General features: G+C 43.2%; 1 protein-coding gene across 1 annotated transcript in view; it reads left to right on the forward strand.

Moving 5' to 3' along the window:
* Positions 1 to 14,190: 14,190 nt before the first annotated feature.
* TPD52 (tumor protein D52) overlaps positions 14,191 to 15,772 on the forward strand; it is a 49,930-nt gene continuing 48,348 nt past the window's right edge. Inside the window, exon 1 of the mRNA XM_071803989.1 lies at positions 14,191 to 14,263. Within this exon, the coding sequence (XP_071660090.1) occupies positions 14,257 to 14,263 (7 nt within the window). The 5' untranslated portion in view covers positions 14,191 to 14,256. The remainder of the gene's footprint in view (positions 14,264 to 15,772) is intronic.

Below are 15,772 nucleotides of genomic sequence, written 5' to 3' on the forward strand. Positions count from 1 at the left end.
AAACTCCTGTGGCTAAGACTTCCCATCTTCAGGCTTTCTCAAATGTGAGGGAGAATTTTCTTTAAAATCTTATTGTGAAGCGAAGGTTTAAATTCCTCACAACCAAATAATTCCTGAAAGCCAACCTTTTGAGAAAGCACTAGATGTTGGAATATATTCTATAGAATTTCAAAAATGCAAACAAATCTCATTGGCTTGAAAAGTTACATAAAGAAAAAATATCTATATCTACATCTGTTCTCTTGATAAAAAAGAAAAAGAAGAAAAAAAAAAGTGGGCCTGGAAATATCCCAGCTTTCTCAGACAACACCAACATTCTCATGCAGCTATTGATCTGGGGGTATTTCAAAGACCAGGGGTTTGTGGGGGGGGGCTTCAGCAGGTTCTTTGAAGTTCATCCCCTGCTGCTTTTCAGTTATAAATCGTCATTTCTGTGTGTGGTATTGCTACCCTCAGAATATTCATTATTCTTTGCATTGCTATTTTGATACTTTATACATAAAGTTCATCTAAAAATTAGGTTAAAGGGTAGTCTGTTATATAAACATAACCTTCTGAAAAGCTCTTTTATTTACTTCTTGTTTGTTTCTTGGGGGAACAGTCTTTAGCTGGAGTCGCCAAGCCCTCTTCTTTTGTAATTAAACACTGCATTGAGAGCATAAGGGAAATATGTAGTGGTTTGTTTATTCAGGAGGAAATGTTTGATTTAATTTAACAGATTGTATTATTGAAAAGGGACGAGACCACAAACAGATCCTGAGCCAAATTCTGTGCTTAGCTACATCTTGCAAGCTCACGTGCTGCCAGAGCCGTGCTAGAGAGCAGGTCCCCGAGAAACCGGGGAGGCTGCGGTGGGCTGTGCTACATCTCTGCAGGACTGGGAGGGCAGACAATAACCATTCTCTGACACCTGGAAAAAAATGGCCTTTGGTTTGCTTGTCTGCCAGCTCCAACCTCTGCCCGTCCCATGGGGAGAGGCTGGGGAATGTGTCTGGCACGTGTGGCACCCCATGGGCACACCAGAAACCAGCTGTGAACAGCTGTGGAGAACAGGGAGATCAACTGCATCTCTGGCAAGCGAGATATACCAGCTGAAATCACTGGTCTGATAAAATACATCACAGCTTTTGCGCAGTCACCTTGAACTGAGCGTGGGGAGTTCATGCATCTTTCTCCCATGCTGGCTCCCATAGGTGGTTTCAATACTTAAAACCTAATTGTTATTGGTGAAACCTGTATGCCTGAAACAATTGGGTACTAATTGTATGGTAATTTAGTTTTTAAGCTCTTAGGACTAGGAATTTATACAATGAGGGCCCACTCTTGCTTGCTCTTGGGGTACCTCTGCAATGCAGATACACATGGTTGAGCTGGCACTGCAGCGAGGAGCACATCAGCTCCCAGGTCCATAGCTCTGCTCAGCAAAACAAACACTGACAAGTCTTGGAAAGGGCGTAGGGTTAGAAAAAGGGCAATAAAAACTTGAAGATTTTAATTGCACTCTGAGTAGTTCTTCCCTTCTTTTTAAAGAGACAGACAAAAATGTCCTGCATATATTGCAATGAAAATATCTGATCCCTTCTTACCCTCCTTCTCAGCTCCAGGTCTTAGTGGACAGAGAAGCAAGGGAGAGGTGGGGGGGTGGGGAAGTGTGCAGACCATTATGGTGAACCTTTTTCTCTCTTCCAGAAAAAACAAACCACAAACACCAATGAAGACTTTAAATTACTGGGAGTCTTAGCTGCATATTTCAGGAAATTGGGAAATTTCAGTCAATTAGGGAAGAAGAAGGAGAAGGGAAATAGAATTTCCAGTGTTTATCATCTACCATGCATTGCTGTGATTCAGCTTTTCCCCTCTTTGCGTATATTGAGACGAGGAGAGAGCACTGAATGTTGTTAGGGCTGGACATCCCAAGAGGGGAAACCGAGCACTGTGGCCAGGACACCAGCAGTAGCTTTCAGCACCAACAGCTACTGGGCAGGGTGCTTCTACTCAGGCCCTGCAATTCTATCGTTTTAAAGGTTTGATTTTTTGATCCTCATCTCAATCCCTTCTTTACAAAAAGCAAAACACTGAACAACAGCAGATACCTAAGGAGGAATATAAAACCAGGAAAAATCCAGAGATACTACACAAAATACTTTGCTGATCTGCATCCGTTTGCAGCTTGGAAGTACCTTAGGTGGAAGGGGTGATTTGCAATAAACACTATTTGATGGATTTTTCTTCATTTTTGTCCAATTGCTCCTTGAATTTATAGGAACCTCCCAGACTCCTAGTGTCCTATAATAAGGAGCTTCACAGCTTAACACTGTATCCTGCTAAGAAGTACTTTCCATTATTTTAACTTCTGTGTTTCATGCCTCCTGATTTTTTGTGTTGCAAGAGAAAGTTGTTCTCCGCTTTATTTGCTGCATCAACCATGATTTTATCAGCCTTCATCATAAATCCCCTGCCCCCTTAATTTCCCTGAGGAACAGATGACCTGGAAAATAGAAGTGTACGAAAACCTAGGAACATTTAACAGAACACGCAGTGATGAAGTGTCTCCTCATAAAAGCAAAAGAAACAACCTTAGTCTGTGCTACAGTCTTCTTTCTTGAAGAAATGTCTTTGTGCAGGATAGTACTCAAATTTGAGTCCGAAAAGCAAGACCTTGACCTTCTGCCAGTCTAGTTAAACCAGCTTTACAAGCATTATAAATCCTGGGCTGGTACAAACATTTTGAACAACTACACATTGTTTTGAATCACAAGCAGCAACAAAACCTTCGTGTTGCATTTCCATGACTACTTTAGTGACAATTTTAAACTTTGGAGAAATAAACTGCTATTTTCATGGCTTTTAGATAAAGGATTTATTTCAGGAAAAAAGGAAAGTATTTTTAACATTTGCAGATAGTGTTTCTCCTCTTTGGCTCTTCTTTCTTTAGTGTTAATTTTACCATATTTCCCAAAAAACTGCAGCTGCCCTCCAGTTTTGGGGAGCTCTATTTTGCAGCTATATTTAAGATATGCAGGAATTTGAAGGTGTTTGGACGGTCTGATGCTGTTATGTAATGACTCTATTGCTCCACCTGCAGGCCTGGGGCTTATTTTTAAATGCACTTTGTGCTCCACCAAAGGTTTTAGCATTTTAAAGGCAGAAGTATGTTGAAACTGAACATGTCCTGACATCAGTGGAATTGAAGACCTGGCAAGAGATTTTACTGCTATTCGGTTTGGGAATAATTTTATGTTGGAGAAAGTGGAAACATTTATCTGGCACCTATAAACCACAATATTTGGTTTGACTACAAGTGTTTTCCTACATCAGTTTGCACTTTTCTGGTTACATCTGCAAGTGCTTTAGATGATTCTGGAGAATGTCTCGCAGGTGCATTGCAAGGCAAGACCAGCACTTGCTGCCCTGCAACAGGGCTTTGGCATGAGACCCCAGAATGCAGTCACACTTTGCCTCAGACAAAGTTGAGAAGTTCAAGGACAGAAAGGAGGATGGGACCAGCTGGGAGGCACTAAACAAATCAGCCTGCACACACACACACACACTCATTCTGCTTAAGTGGCCTTGAAATGTGTTTACAGACAAAAGAGCTGTGAATTGTGCTGTTTGGCTGTGCCGGGAGTTACTGTAGGAAATCAGTGTAGGAAGTCCAAGTTAGTTTATTACCTTCACAGATCTTAGGAAGTCATCTTCCTTTCTGTTAAAATATGATTGTGCTAACAAGCTTTTGATAGCAGAGCCTTTCCTATGTGGGATTAAATCTACTGCTGGCCTTGTTTTGGTAACAAGCAAAGTATACGGCAGGAGCACATTGCGAAGCAAAACCACAGATCCCTCTGACTCTGGAACTTCTTGCAAAGCAGGACTGATGATCAGACAAGGAACCTGATTGTGCCCACAGGGGAGATAAAATGTCATTTTAGATTCAGAGAGGGCTCTACCAAGGTGCTCTCATTGCCGGTCAGATCTTTTTCGTTTATGTTGCCCTTGGCTGGGCACACGGGCAGGAGACAGCAGGGTGATGAGCACCAGCACCTCGCTGTGCGGGCTTCTGCTGACGGCTTGTAAGTGTGCTGTTCATGCTGTTTGTTACGTGGATCAGAATACGGTGTCTAACAGGCAAGAAAGCGTGCAGGGTATAAACACATAACACCCGTTTGCCTGCCTTTGCGAGCAGTTCTCACCCAGATGATCTCTTAGACCTCACCTGCTTCTCCTGCTAATTAGACTTCCAGTCCTGTAGCCTCAGAACCGATGCAGCCTCTGCCAAGAATCAATAAAATGCAAAGCAGCAGGCAGCCAGCATGCAGCCCATTAGATGCCAGATGCTTGTGCCAGGGTGCTTTCCCATATCAGCATATCAAGAAACCTGAGAGGAATATCTAAAAAGGACTACCTGCCTCTAGGGTCTTGCATATCTGTGCAGTGTCCTTGGGACACAGCTTTCCAGAACTGGATGTGACGTGATTTTTAGCATTGTTACCACGGAAACTGAGCAACCTGGAATGAGCCAACCCTTGTTATCCCTCAGACCTATGTTACTCCATGAACAAGGAATCCCTGCACGGGCTTGAAGAGAAAAAGTGTCCACTGCGGGTGTGAGCCCTCTCCCAGACTTCTATTGTCTCAGTGTAAATCACTTTTATCCATTAATTTAAACCTCCCTCTTACCACAGTGTAGCATTATCAGTGTTTGTGCATTTACTACTGTTTGTTCTTTTTAGCAGGTGCACTTTAGGGATACTGAAGTTGCATTTTGTTTAGGTATAGGAATATTTTCGTGAGTTTCCCATGTGGGATTCACAAAGCATTTGCAGGACAGCCTTTGTATGGATTATCAAGCTATCCTGGCCTGGTACCCCAGTGTTTAATAGGGCACCAAAAGCACAGCAGGCCCCATTGATGCTTCCTGACACAGCCAAACGTGATGCACCATGAGATGTATCTATCCCATATAATGTGTCCCACAAGGTCAGGTTTTCAAAAGGGACATCAGAACCTTGGGAAAGTCACTTCATGTCCCAGAAATAGTAAAGATCTCTCCTTTTGTTTCCCAGGTGCTGTGCAGGAATGCAGTGCACAATTGTGATTTCAAACAGGTATTGCTCTGTTGCCTTAATCTTCCTGTTAAGAGCTACTATGTACAGTTCATTTTCCCAGCCACTTTCAGACTCAGCTTCAGAGAGGAAAGTTAAGCAAGTTTTGCTGTGTGAGGCAGTGGAAGGCTTCATTGCTTTCTGGAGGAGAAGACGGGGTGCCTCAGGAAAAGAGCAGGAAGGCTGGTTCTGTTAACATGCATCAGACAGAAGAAGAGGTTACGGGGCTTTAGGCTCCCACGTGATGAGGACAAACACATGTGCTGGTGGTTCGCTTGACCCTGTGTTCATGTAGCTACATCTGCCTACTGTGTGTGGCATTCATTCTTTGTTCTCCCTTGTAAAAAATACCTAGGAAATCTTGAGACACAAGCAATGGCATTTACTGCCCTGGCGCTGTCACAGCACAAAGAGCTGCCATGCTCACAGCCGTCTGCTGGCAGTTTGAAAATGTCACAGCCTACCTGAGCAGTTGAGTGGGATAGGAAGGGAAGAGCCCAACAATTTATCCCAGAGACTGGAGTGAAGTTACCTGTGCTGTGTATCCCACCAAGGCTCACTGAGCAATCCTGTGGTGTGCAGGGCTTGGCACCAATACAGTGAGCATGGCTGCATCGAGCCCATACATGGTGGAAAATTCCCAGTACATTCCCAGGGAAGCAGCAAGAAGCTCTTCTGTAAAAGATTGTTGTTTGTGGAGATGCTTCATTTCATGTCAGATAATATGAACCTGAAGGAAATAAATTTGAAAGCACATCCACGCAGGCATGTGAGGCACACTGGCATCTAAATAACAAACCTGCCCTTGGGGTGAGCTCTCCCTGTGTATACCTCAGTATCTGACCTTTTCACGATATTTTTGTGGGGCGGCACACATATCAGGAAAGATGGGGAGGGAGAATTTTTCTCTCCAGCACTTTGGACAAGCATGTTCCTTACAAGACCTGCAAAATTTCTGCTGTTAAACAAGGAGGGAAAAGAAAGTGAGACAGCCCTTGCAGCTGGTTCCCCTCTACCTTGGCTGATATTTGTACACGAGCAGAGGGACGTCAGTGGGGCCCAGAGAATCATTAACTGCCCCTGCCAAGTTTCATGGCCTCAAGGTCACAGAGCAGTGATGCACTGGAAGACTACAGGAGTGCAGCAAAACAAGTCCGCTGGTGCTGGTGGGACCAGAGCACCTTGTCCACAAAATGCAGAGCTCTGTGCACACCTATAAAGCTGCAGCCAGGTTTGCTCCTGGGATTCCTCATTCCTGATGCTGATACAGCACAAAGACATGAATGTTTGATCTTCTAAAATCTGTTTATTTATTTTATTGTAATTATTATTATTTATTAATTTAGTTAATTTTTATTTTTATCCTCTGTCGCAGTTCCAGGAAAAAATTAGCCCTAGATGTCTAACTGTAGTTACCACCTGCTAAATTTTTGACATCCTCATCTAGTCGCCTTGTTTCCAAGCTCTTGTTTTCCTGACTAGATAATGTGCTCCCTGCTCTCTGATTAGTACCTGTGTTGCTGGAGAGATTAAACCCAGCTCTCCTTCACAAACACCTGGCAGCTCCCTCGCTTGCAGTGCAATCAATGGAGCCTCTTCTCCTGGGTGAGAGCAGAAGGTCACCTCCTTTCCTTATGCCCCTGAGCACATGCAGAGCCTTTCTCTGAGGTCACTTGTTTCTTGTAGTCCACAAAGCGCAGGCAAGGATTGCCCTCTTAGAGTGGGACTCGTAGTTTGACCCTATTTCTTACTCACCACCCAGGTGAAGATAAAGTGTTTGGGGAGGAGGAAGGCAGATTTCCCCCAAACTGTGTGCTCTGACCGATGAACAGGTAGGTGTTTGCTTCCTCTAGGAACGTACCCTCTTCTGCCTCCCTGACTATAGGAGTCAGAGCTGCCCGGCAGCATCCCGTGCTCAGGGTTCTGTTCCCCAGCCATCAGCCCAAGGTCACTGCACCCTGCTCCTGTCCCCTGTCCTCCCTTTTTCCTTAGAACATCACCTGGTGCATGGCATCCATGCGCACTGACATCCAGCCAGACAGAAAAGTCTCAGTCTTAGCATTTACAAACTTAAAGGTCAGTACATCTTGCGTGGCATGAACAAAAAAACCCACATCAACCTTGTAGGAAGACTGATGTATTACTGTAAGTTTACTTTTGTGCAATGTAAGCAAAAACCATGAGTTTTCAAGGCTCACTCTCACCTGCTTTTTTATTGCAAGGAAGATGCAGTAGTAAGATACTGACAGCATGCAATGCCCTCGTTTAATGTAATTAACATTCTGACCACTGGATGTTACTGTTGCTCCAAACATCTGCAAGGGAATGTAAGGGAAATGACTGGCAATGCAATCCTCTAATTTTTTAACCTGGAACCTAGCTAAATCAGACAGCGACCTGTGGATAAGTGCATCACCTATTTATTGCCTGCATATCAATTGACGAAGAGTAACTAGAAAGTTCTCATTCTGATATATGGGAATCTCTACAAATTATTAAATTAATGGCACTGGACTGAGATCTTGGTAATGATGAAGCAAGTGATTTTTTGAACCATTATGTCTGCAAATTCCAGCACGTTGCCCAAGACAGTCAAATAGTTTTGTATATATTATACTAGTGGTATATGAAGCCCCGAAATAAATCACATTTTTCAGGTACCTTTGACCACTTAGGCTTCACTCTACCCATTAATCCACCTCCTCCAGAATAATTAGTAAGCCTTATGTTTAAGCAGTCTCTTTTTTTTTAAAAAAAAAAAATATTATTGTAATAATACACAAACATTTCTCTTTCTTTTTATTTGAAAAATATTTATCATAACAGTCTAACACTCAACAAATGTTGGTGCATTCTGTCATGCACCAGCAATAAATTTATGAACTATTTGTTCCTGCCTTACAAGAATGGACCAAAACAAGACAAAATATGGGTCATTTTTTCTTTTATCAGCAGCCTCCCCATAACCCTGGAAGAGCCATTCCAGGGGGTGCCCCGGGTTATACCCACTTGTCTGTCTTTTAATTTTCACATAATCTCTGTCCCTCTCAGATTTTGTTTGTGTTTGAACACTTCCCAGATCTCTAATTATTTTTGCTCTACTACATGATCTCCCCCAGCCTTTCTGTATGGATCCCACACACTTTGTGCATGCAGCTTTCACTGATGTTACCTAAAGTCTTCCTACCACACGAGCACAGTTCTTACGGTCAAGATGTGCCAAGAAAAATTAATCAAATCATCATCAAATTCAGTACGTGGCTGTATACCAGTTGTCCACAAAGATGGTTCTGCAGTTTTTGGTGTTTTCTTTTGATTCCTCACATGTTGCAGGAAACATCCAGGACGTGGTCCCCCAGCAAAGCAGTGTTTTCTTATAGTATCATCTTATCTGTAGACCCAGTAACTAATTTATGCATTACCTTATTCCACAGTTTCAGTATCTCCAAGTAGGTATCTATCTTGAAGAACAGGTTTTGCATACTTTTCTGAAATTTTAACATAGAAAATGTGGGAGCTTTTAAAAATATTCATTTAAAATATTTCTATTTTAACATAGAAAATATGGAAGCTTTTTAAACTGACATGTTAAAGTTTCTTCATATTTGGATCTCCTATTCTAATTCTGCGTGCTTGCTAGGACAGGACAATCTACACCTTTTGCTACGCACTTGACTGTTCTAATGATTTACACGCTGGATTAACGTGAGGGATAATAAATTAACAAAGTGTAGCTCCGTAGTGCATAATCCTCAGTGTTTTAAATTAAAACTGTCTGTTGTGGGCAGGAGAGTGATTGGAGCAGAACTTTGCCCTGCAGGCACATTTTTCACCACCTGTCTGTTGCCCCAGATACTGGGGACAGGAATGCCCATTTTGCTCATTTTTCTTTTAGGGGATCTTTTTTTTTTTCCTCTAAAAATATTTTTCTTATATTTTGTTTTTTGAGACTGTTGCAAACAGCATATGAAATACAACATTCAAACCAGGGCACAGAAGTGGAATGCATGCCACAAGCCACAGCAGTATAAAATATTCAAAGAATGAATACATGAGTATTTAGGTCAGGTAAAATGAGAGATCCCTGTAGTCACCTCCTTTCTGTGACTTGAACACATGAGCTGAATAGTTGGTGGCCTGGCATTTGGTCCCTGGAATCTTCTCCGTGTGATCTACGTCCATCCCATGTCAATCCTCTTTCTGACAGTTTGAGGAATCCACCTTAGCCTGTTGTAACACAGGGAAGGGAGGCAGGATACCCAGAGAGGAAAATGTCAAGTTCAAAGCATCAGATTTCCCGTATCCACCTGAATTTCATCAGGAACTGGTTTCTTGATTACTTTGGACTTCCCCATGAGTTCACCAAAGTGAACTCTTGGCCAAATTAGGTCTGAAAGGTTTGGAGATGTGAGTCCAACTGCAGGCCAGAGCAGCATCTACAACAGCTTTCTCTACAAAGGGCTTTGCTTTCCCCTCTCCCTTTCTCCTCTCTTCAGGACCATTATTTCCTGCTATGGGCTGGAAAAGCAGGTGTTCTGGGAGAAGACAGAAACATGGGACACAAATTATTGTGAATTATTTGCCTTTTATTAAACCCATTTGATCCTCCATTCTGGCATGTGCAGGGCTAGCACAGTCTCTTTAGAGGGTACCCAATTGTGTGAAATTCCTTCCACACACACTTTTGTCTCTTTTTTCTTCACATATTCCCCCTGAGTCTTGCTCAGAGTGACCAATATATGAGATTTTGGATGAGAAAAGTTCAAACTGCTCATTTCCCACAGTAGTTACTAATTCATGGAATGAAAACGAATAGATCAATAAATATACATAGGCTCTTAAGCTTTGCACATAGAAATGCAGGTCTAAGTAAGTAAATGTCTGAAAGCTTGGACACTCTTGTATTGATCATTTCATGTAACTTTTCAAACATATAATCCTGAGCTGTATGACTTTATAGCTAAAACTTCACCATTCCTTCCTGCCTCATGTAAAAAGCCAGCATGGACCAAATACCCATCTGGACTTACACAGATGTAGGATCCCTGTAGGATGTGAACATCAAATGGCAATGATGTCCAGGTTTCAGGTTGTACCAGCTGGTGCTGAGAAAGGGCTGATTGTGGGTGTTTGTTGTTAGATCTTAGCAATGTGTGGAATGAGGATAAGGTAAAATGTGCCTAGTTTTCCCAGTCTCCCATTTCATCACAAACCACACGTCCACTGGTGTGTCTAGAAAAGAAGACCCCTGGGCATTCAATCATTTCAGGTCCAAATGCTCTGACAGTGGTTACTTACAGCACCCCCTTGGACAGGCCTCTCCACACACCCCTAGGGCCCAGCCTGCTCTCCCCTGCCGAAGTCCCTGAAGCTGTCCAGGCCACCACAGCTGAAAAGCTGCTCCTGGGTGGGTTCAGGTCCTCAAAAATGTCTCTTTCTATCCTCAGAGGCAAATAAGTGATACTGGATTCCTACTGGCTCAGATGTGAATCGCTGGCCTCCACAACCACTCAAGTTGCTCCTGCTTCCCAAGGTGGTTGCTGAGAAGCAGTAGGTGGTGGCTCCTCTGCCAGTGAGGAGTCCTGTGAAACATCAAAATGAACCTCTGGGTCAGGATTTGCCTGTCTGATTCTGCACAGTCTCTAATTTCTCCTTTCTTCACACCTTACTGAGACTCCATCTCATATACAACATGACTGCTCACCTCCAATATACTTAAGTAATATTACAAGCACTGAAAAGTTGGTATATTTAATGCTATACTTGGGCCATATGTCCCCTCTCTGGTTCTCAATGTGCCTGTTGCCTTCTCCGTTACTGTTTCTTATCACCACATGTATTTATGCCAGTACAGAGCATAAAATGAAAGCAACCACATCATTCAGAGTTTTTCTGCCTCTTTCCTCAGGCACTACCATTTGTATAGAAGAATGGGGTAGGACGGCTTACTCCATCTGCATTTCCACCCAGTGCTGTTGGATCCAGCCCCAGCACTGTTGTGTGGATCTATTCCACATCTCAGTGCAGGGAATTGCCAAAGGGTGAGGGAAGCTGCTGGGCTCCCTGTCTACTTCAAGCCCACCTGAGATATCTGTCCTCACTTGGCATTAAAGCCACATTAACAACACAGCCCCTCCACACAGTCCAGATAAGGTGGGAGATGTGTTTAGGAGTGGGAGCAATAGTTGCAATACCATGAATTTTGTGGATTTTTTGGCCAAGGACAGACCAGCTACTCTAAATGGATTAGTTAAATCTACAAGGATAAACCCCTGGGGTTTCACGCTCCCTGCAAAGAAGAGTGAGCAGTATGATGAAAAGCCCTTCCCAGTAGCTTATCTAAACCTGCCTTCTCCTAATCCTCCAGTTTTAGTCTTGAAATTAAAACATGCTTTCTTTCTCCTTTTATTGTGAGGCCACTTAGCAATTAGCCTGCTGAAGATTTGGGAAAGTAGTACACACTAATGAGATACAGTTCTCTTCTGACTGCTATCTGTTCAAGGAGATTAGGAGAAGGTGGAGAAAATTATGTTTCTAAGTGGGGATGGATAAACTGAACCTGCTTGTCAGGGTGCTGGGCACATCCCCTTTTGGAGCGTAGCTGGCTGTGTCCAAGGTCGGCTCCTCCACTGATAAGGGCTGTTGTGAAGAAACACAGATGCGAGGGCCTGTTCCTCCTGCCTCGTGGGAGCTGCTTCTTAGCTGAGGCTTCAGCCCGGGCCCCCTCCTGTGCTACGTCACCACCGTGCTGCTGTGATGCCCACTCCCAGGCTCCTGCTCCTGCGATTCTGGCCCTGACCCATCCCCACCAGCTCAGCTCCCTGGCTTGGCCTGGGACATGTCTTGCTGCTGTGGATTTGCTTGGTGACCACCCGACTGTGTCTGATCCCAATCACTGCCCCAGACCTGATCCTGCCCTGGACCAGCTGCTCAGCACCCTTGTCCCTTGTCAGTGAGGGCTCTGGCCCACTGTCTGTGCACGAAGCACCCGACTCACTTTTGGCTTTCCAGAGAAGGACTGAATCCCATTTATTAATATTCCTTCCAAAGCAAAACCCAAATGAGACTGAATTGGCCTTGTGTGGCCACGTGATGAAGCTGTTTATGCCCGGCTTGTTATTTGCAATGAGTAATAGCAGATTTGTCAATATTTATACTGCATCCTCAGTAAAAGTCAGCTTGTTTAAGTTGAAGTCAATACAAACTATACTGATTCATGCTGGCTGAAATATCTGTCCATAACACTTCAGTTGAGGTAAAATACCTGCACCTTTAGAACAAGAAATATCTTGTGTTAATATCTTTGTGTTAATATTTTCCTCTTACGTAGATTAGAGACTTGGGGAAATGACGTTAGCTCTTTCCTTCAATGCCATTTATAGTTTTTGACAGCTTCCTGACATTGATAAAGTGTGATGTGAAAAGCAGAGTCAGCAGGCTGAAGACACCACCTGAATTATGTTTTTATTAAAAGTATTATTTAGCTGTCATGCAATGTCACGTATAAATATTCTCAAGAGCTTCTAGTGAAGCAGTGTTGTATATGCAGACAGTCTCTTTCCACTGCTGCCTTCACAGTAGCTGTAAGGACAACACGCCAGCAGAGAGAGAAGGGAATGGGGGCCCTGAAACTCAGATCCAACCCTCCTGGTTTGTGGGTGACCCTGGGCAAAGCCACAGCACATATGAATTCCCAAGCTGTATGAGCACAGTGTTGCCTTCCAGATAGATATATCAAGTACTAAACAAATAATTAAAGCCACCATTTTAACTCCATTTCTCATGTGAATAAATGCTCTCAGATTGACCTGCTTTATAAAACTCAATTCTGAATTTAGTTGTGACGTATTAGGTGGAGATTACTTGAACATCTCGCGTTGCGGTATGCACCTCACAAAAAGCAAAGGTACCTCTTTGCATACTGGTGACACCACCAAAACCATGTCTCATGGAGGCACAACCTGGCCAGTTCAGGGACTGACCTGGAATTATGCTGTCCTTTATATTTATGCTTCTCCTTGGGTAGATTTTACAACTTGCATTCAGTTCCTTGCTCTACAGCTACATTACTGAAAATCCCAAAGTTTGGTCCTATAGAGCTGACCTGGAGTCATTGCAGTGGTGCAGCAAAGCACAACAGGGCAATGGACAGCAATAGAGTATCATGATTGACTGGGTCTGAGAAATGTGTTTCCATTTGAATCTGGCATTGTTTTGCCAGCAGAGATAATAGCAATAAACTTGTAGGAGTGATCTAAAAATGGTAACTAATAGGTTTGGAGTTCTGAGCACAAGGCATCAGATCTGTGGTGAGCAAGTCTTGCAGCCATGTGCAAGCCATAGCGTTTGGTCTTCTTTTTGTAAGTTCCACCATCTCCCGGTTCTTGATTATGTATGGCGTTCACCTCAATTTTTCTTCATCTTTTCTTTATGCAGTAGAGTTAATTAAGCTGTTTTGACTGTAATGTGCATGTGATCAAGATGAGGACAGCACCGTGTCATTAAAACTTCCCAGAAGGCAGAAAGATGGATCTGAAGAGATGATCACTGTGCTCCCTCAAGCTTTCGGATGGGAAAAGACGGCGAAAAGAATCAGAATTATACCAAACACCACTTTTTAAGCCATTTTAGTGATTTTGGAGATTTTATCCTGTCTTAACCATGACAGTAAGAAGGCGGCTGTTTAGGGAGAGAACATGAGCCTGAACACTTTGCACTGCTGCCTTCTCCAGCACATGCAAGTACATTAAAGCTGTTAAAAGGTAAATTCTTGTCAATTCCTTTTAGTATTTATAGTCCTGCTGTCCATGAAGAAAAAAAGACAAGATGAATAAAGAAAAGCCATGTAAGAAACGTGGTGAAAAAACGAAAACTCTTGCAGCTTTTGTCTTTTTTCTCCCTGACCAGAGCCACCTCGGGATTCCTTCCTTCACCTGCTGGTCTCGGGGGTTGTTTCTGCTCTCTGATCTGCTGTCCTTTTCTTTCCTCCTGCCCTGGGTGAGGGACCCCTGTGGGTTGCAGGCTGGGAGGCTGCAAGCAAAGCACAATGAGCAGCGAGAAGGGAGGTCCCGTCAGCAGACCAGGCTGCTGAACTCGGTAAACATCCATCGCACAGCGCCCGGAGGTGCTCTGGCAGGGAGCCCATCAACATCACATGGAAGGTACCAGCATTTTCCCTGGCTTTTGGTAAATTAGTATGTGTATGTGATAAATGAGTACATGTACATGTGCTTTAAAAAAGGGTCCCTGATGACTGTGAGACAGCGTGACTGGTGGGGGGGAGGTGGCAGTTGCTGGAAGACAGAAACACGTTGCTGGAAGAGCCAAGCAATCAGGCAAGTAAAAGCCAAGGAAATAATCCATGTGTAAACTGAATTCCTAAATATCCACACCTCCTCTTATTGTATGCACTTGTGTGCAGATAGATGAGGTGTGAAAATAGGTGGAGTATTTATCATCAGCCAGTTTAAAATGTTACTTTTTTTCTTTTTTTTCGGGGGGGGGCGGGGAGGAAGTGTACATCCTCTTTAAAAATGTAAGAAATGACCACTTAGAGACAGAGGCAGCTTTGCTGAAAGGTCTGTCTTCCCCTGGTCTTATTTATTATTTAGTTCCTCAGCTGCATTTAATACTGCAAGGCACTTGGAGACTAGTTTGAAAGAAATATGCTGCACAAAATCAAGCTTCCTCACAGGAGCAGGAAACATCTTCAAAAGTTAATTGCTTTTTCACAATTAAACAAACCTCTTTATTATTGCTCTGTTCAATAAGGAAAAAGAAAGTGCAGCACATCTTTAATTTCTTCAAGATGCATGTTATATGCATAGCCTAATTCCCCTCTCATTTTCTGTTTTGATAGCAGTGAATACTTCACACCAATGAGTTGATTCTGACTGTATCTTGGTATACGCAAGAAGAAAGTTAGCTATGTCATTTGTGATATTTTCTCTTAACGCTGAAATTAGCAGGAGACACAGAGCCACATACAGATTTACTTCACAAACCCTAAGGATAAAGCATAGAAGAGCTGCAAAAGAAACTATGGACTTTGTTCTAGGCTGTTTTAAGTCACCAGCAGTAGACAATACTTTAAGTGGAAAACATACTGGAGACTTCATTGTGTAGTGTTATCACAAAAGAAATTAAAATCTAGAGTTCAGTGTTCAGAGATGACATCTGCAAATATTAGTTCTTCCCCCAGCTAAGCAGGTACTGGCTCCAGGCTCAGCAACAAAATTATTTGCATGCCTCTTTCCTTCACAGCAAACGAAAACATTGCTCAGAAAGCTACTGTGAAGACCCTGAGTACATGATTAATTATCATGGGGTCCTGCCCATGGAAACCTGACCAAGATCCCACAGCTGCCATCTTTGCCTTGGAGGATGCGGAAAATAAGAGCAACTGTGAGTCGAGGTGACCAAGCGGCTGTGTGAGGGACAAATGGAGCAGCTGGGACATGATGCATATGCATAAGGGGTGAACAATTGTGTATACAAGAGGCTGGATGGGTGTGTGAATGGTTATATTACAGAGGGAGTTATGGAGGTTAAACAAATCCAGGCTGTAGCTACATCTCCTGCTGTACTGCACACCACACTCTCTGGAAGGAGATTTACATTATTTATCTTCCAGCCACTTCCAGTTAGCACTGAGAGGCAGCCACCCTGCC

Source organism: Patagioenas fasciata, chromosome 2 (assembly GCF_037038585.1).
Source record: "Patagioenas fasciata isolate bPatFas1 chromosome 2, bPatFas1.hap1, whole genome shotgun sequence".
NCBI lineage: Eukaryota > Metazoa > Chordata > Aves > Columbiformes > Columbidae > Patagioenas > Patagioenas fasciata.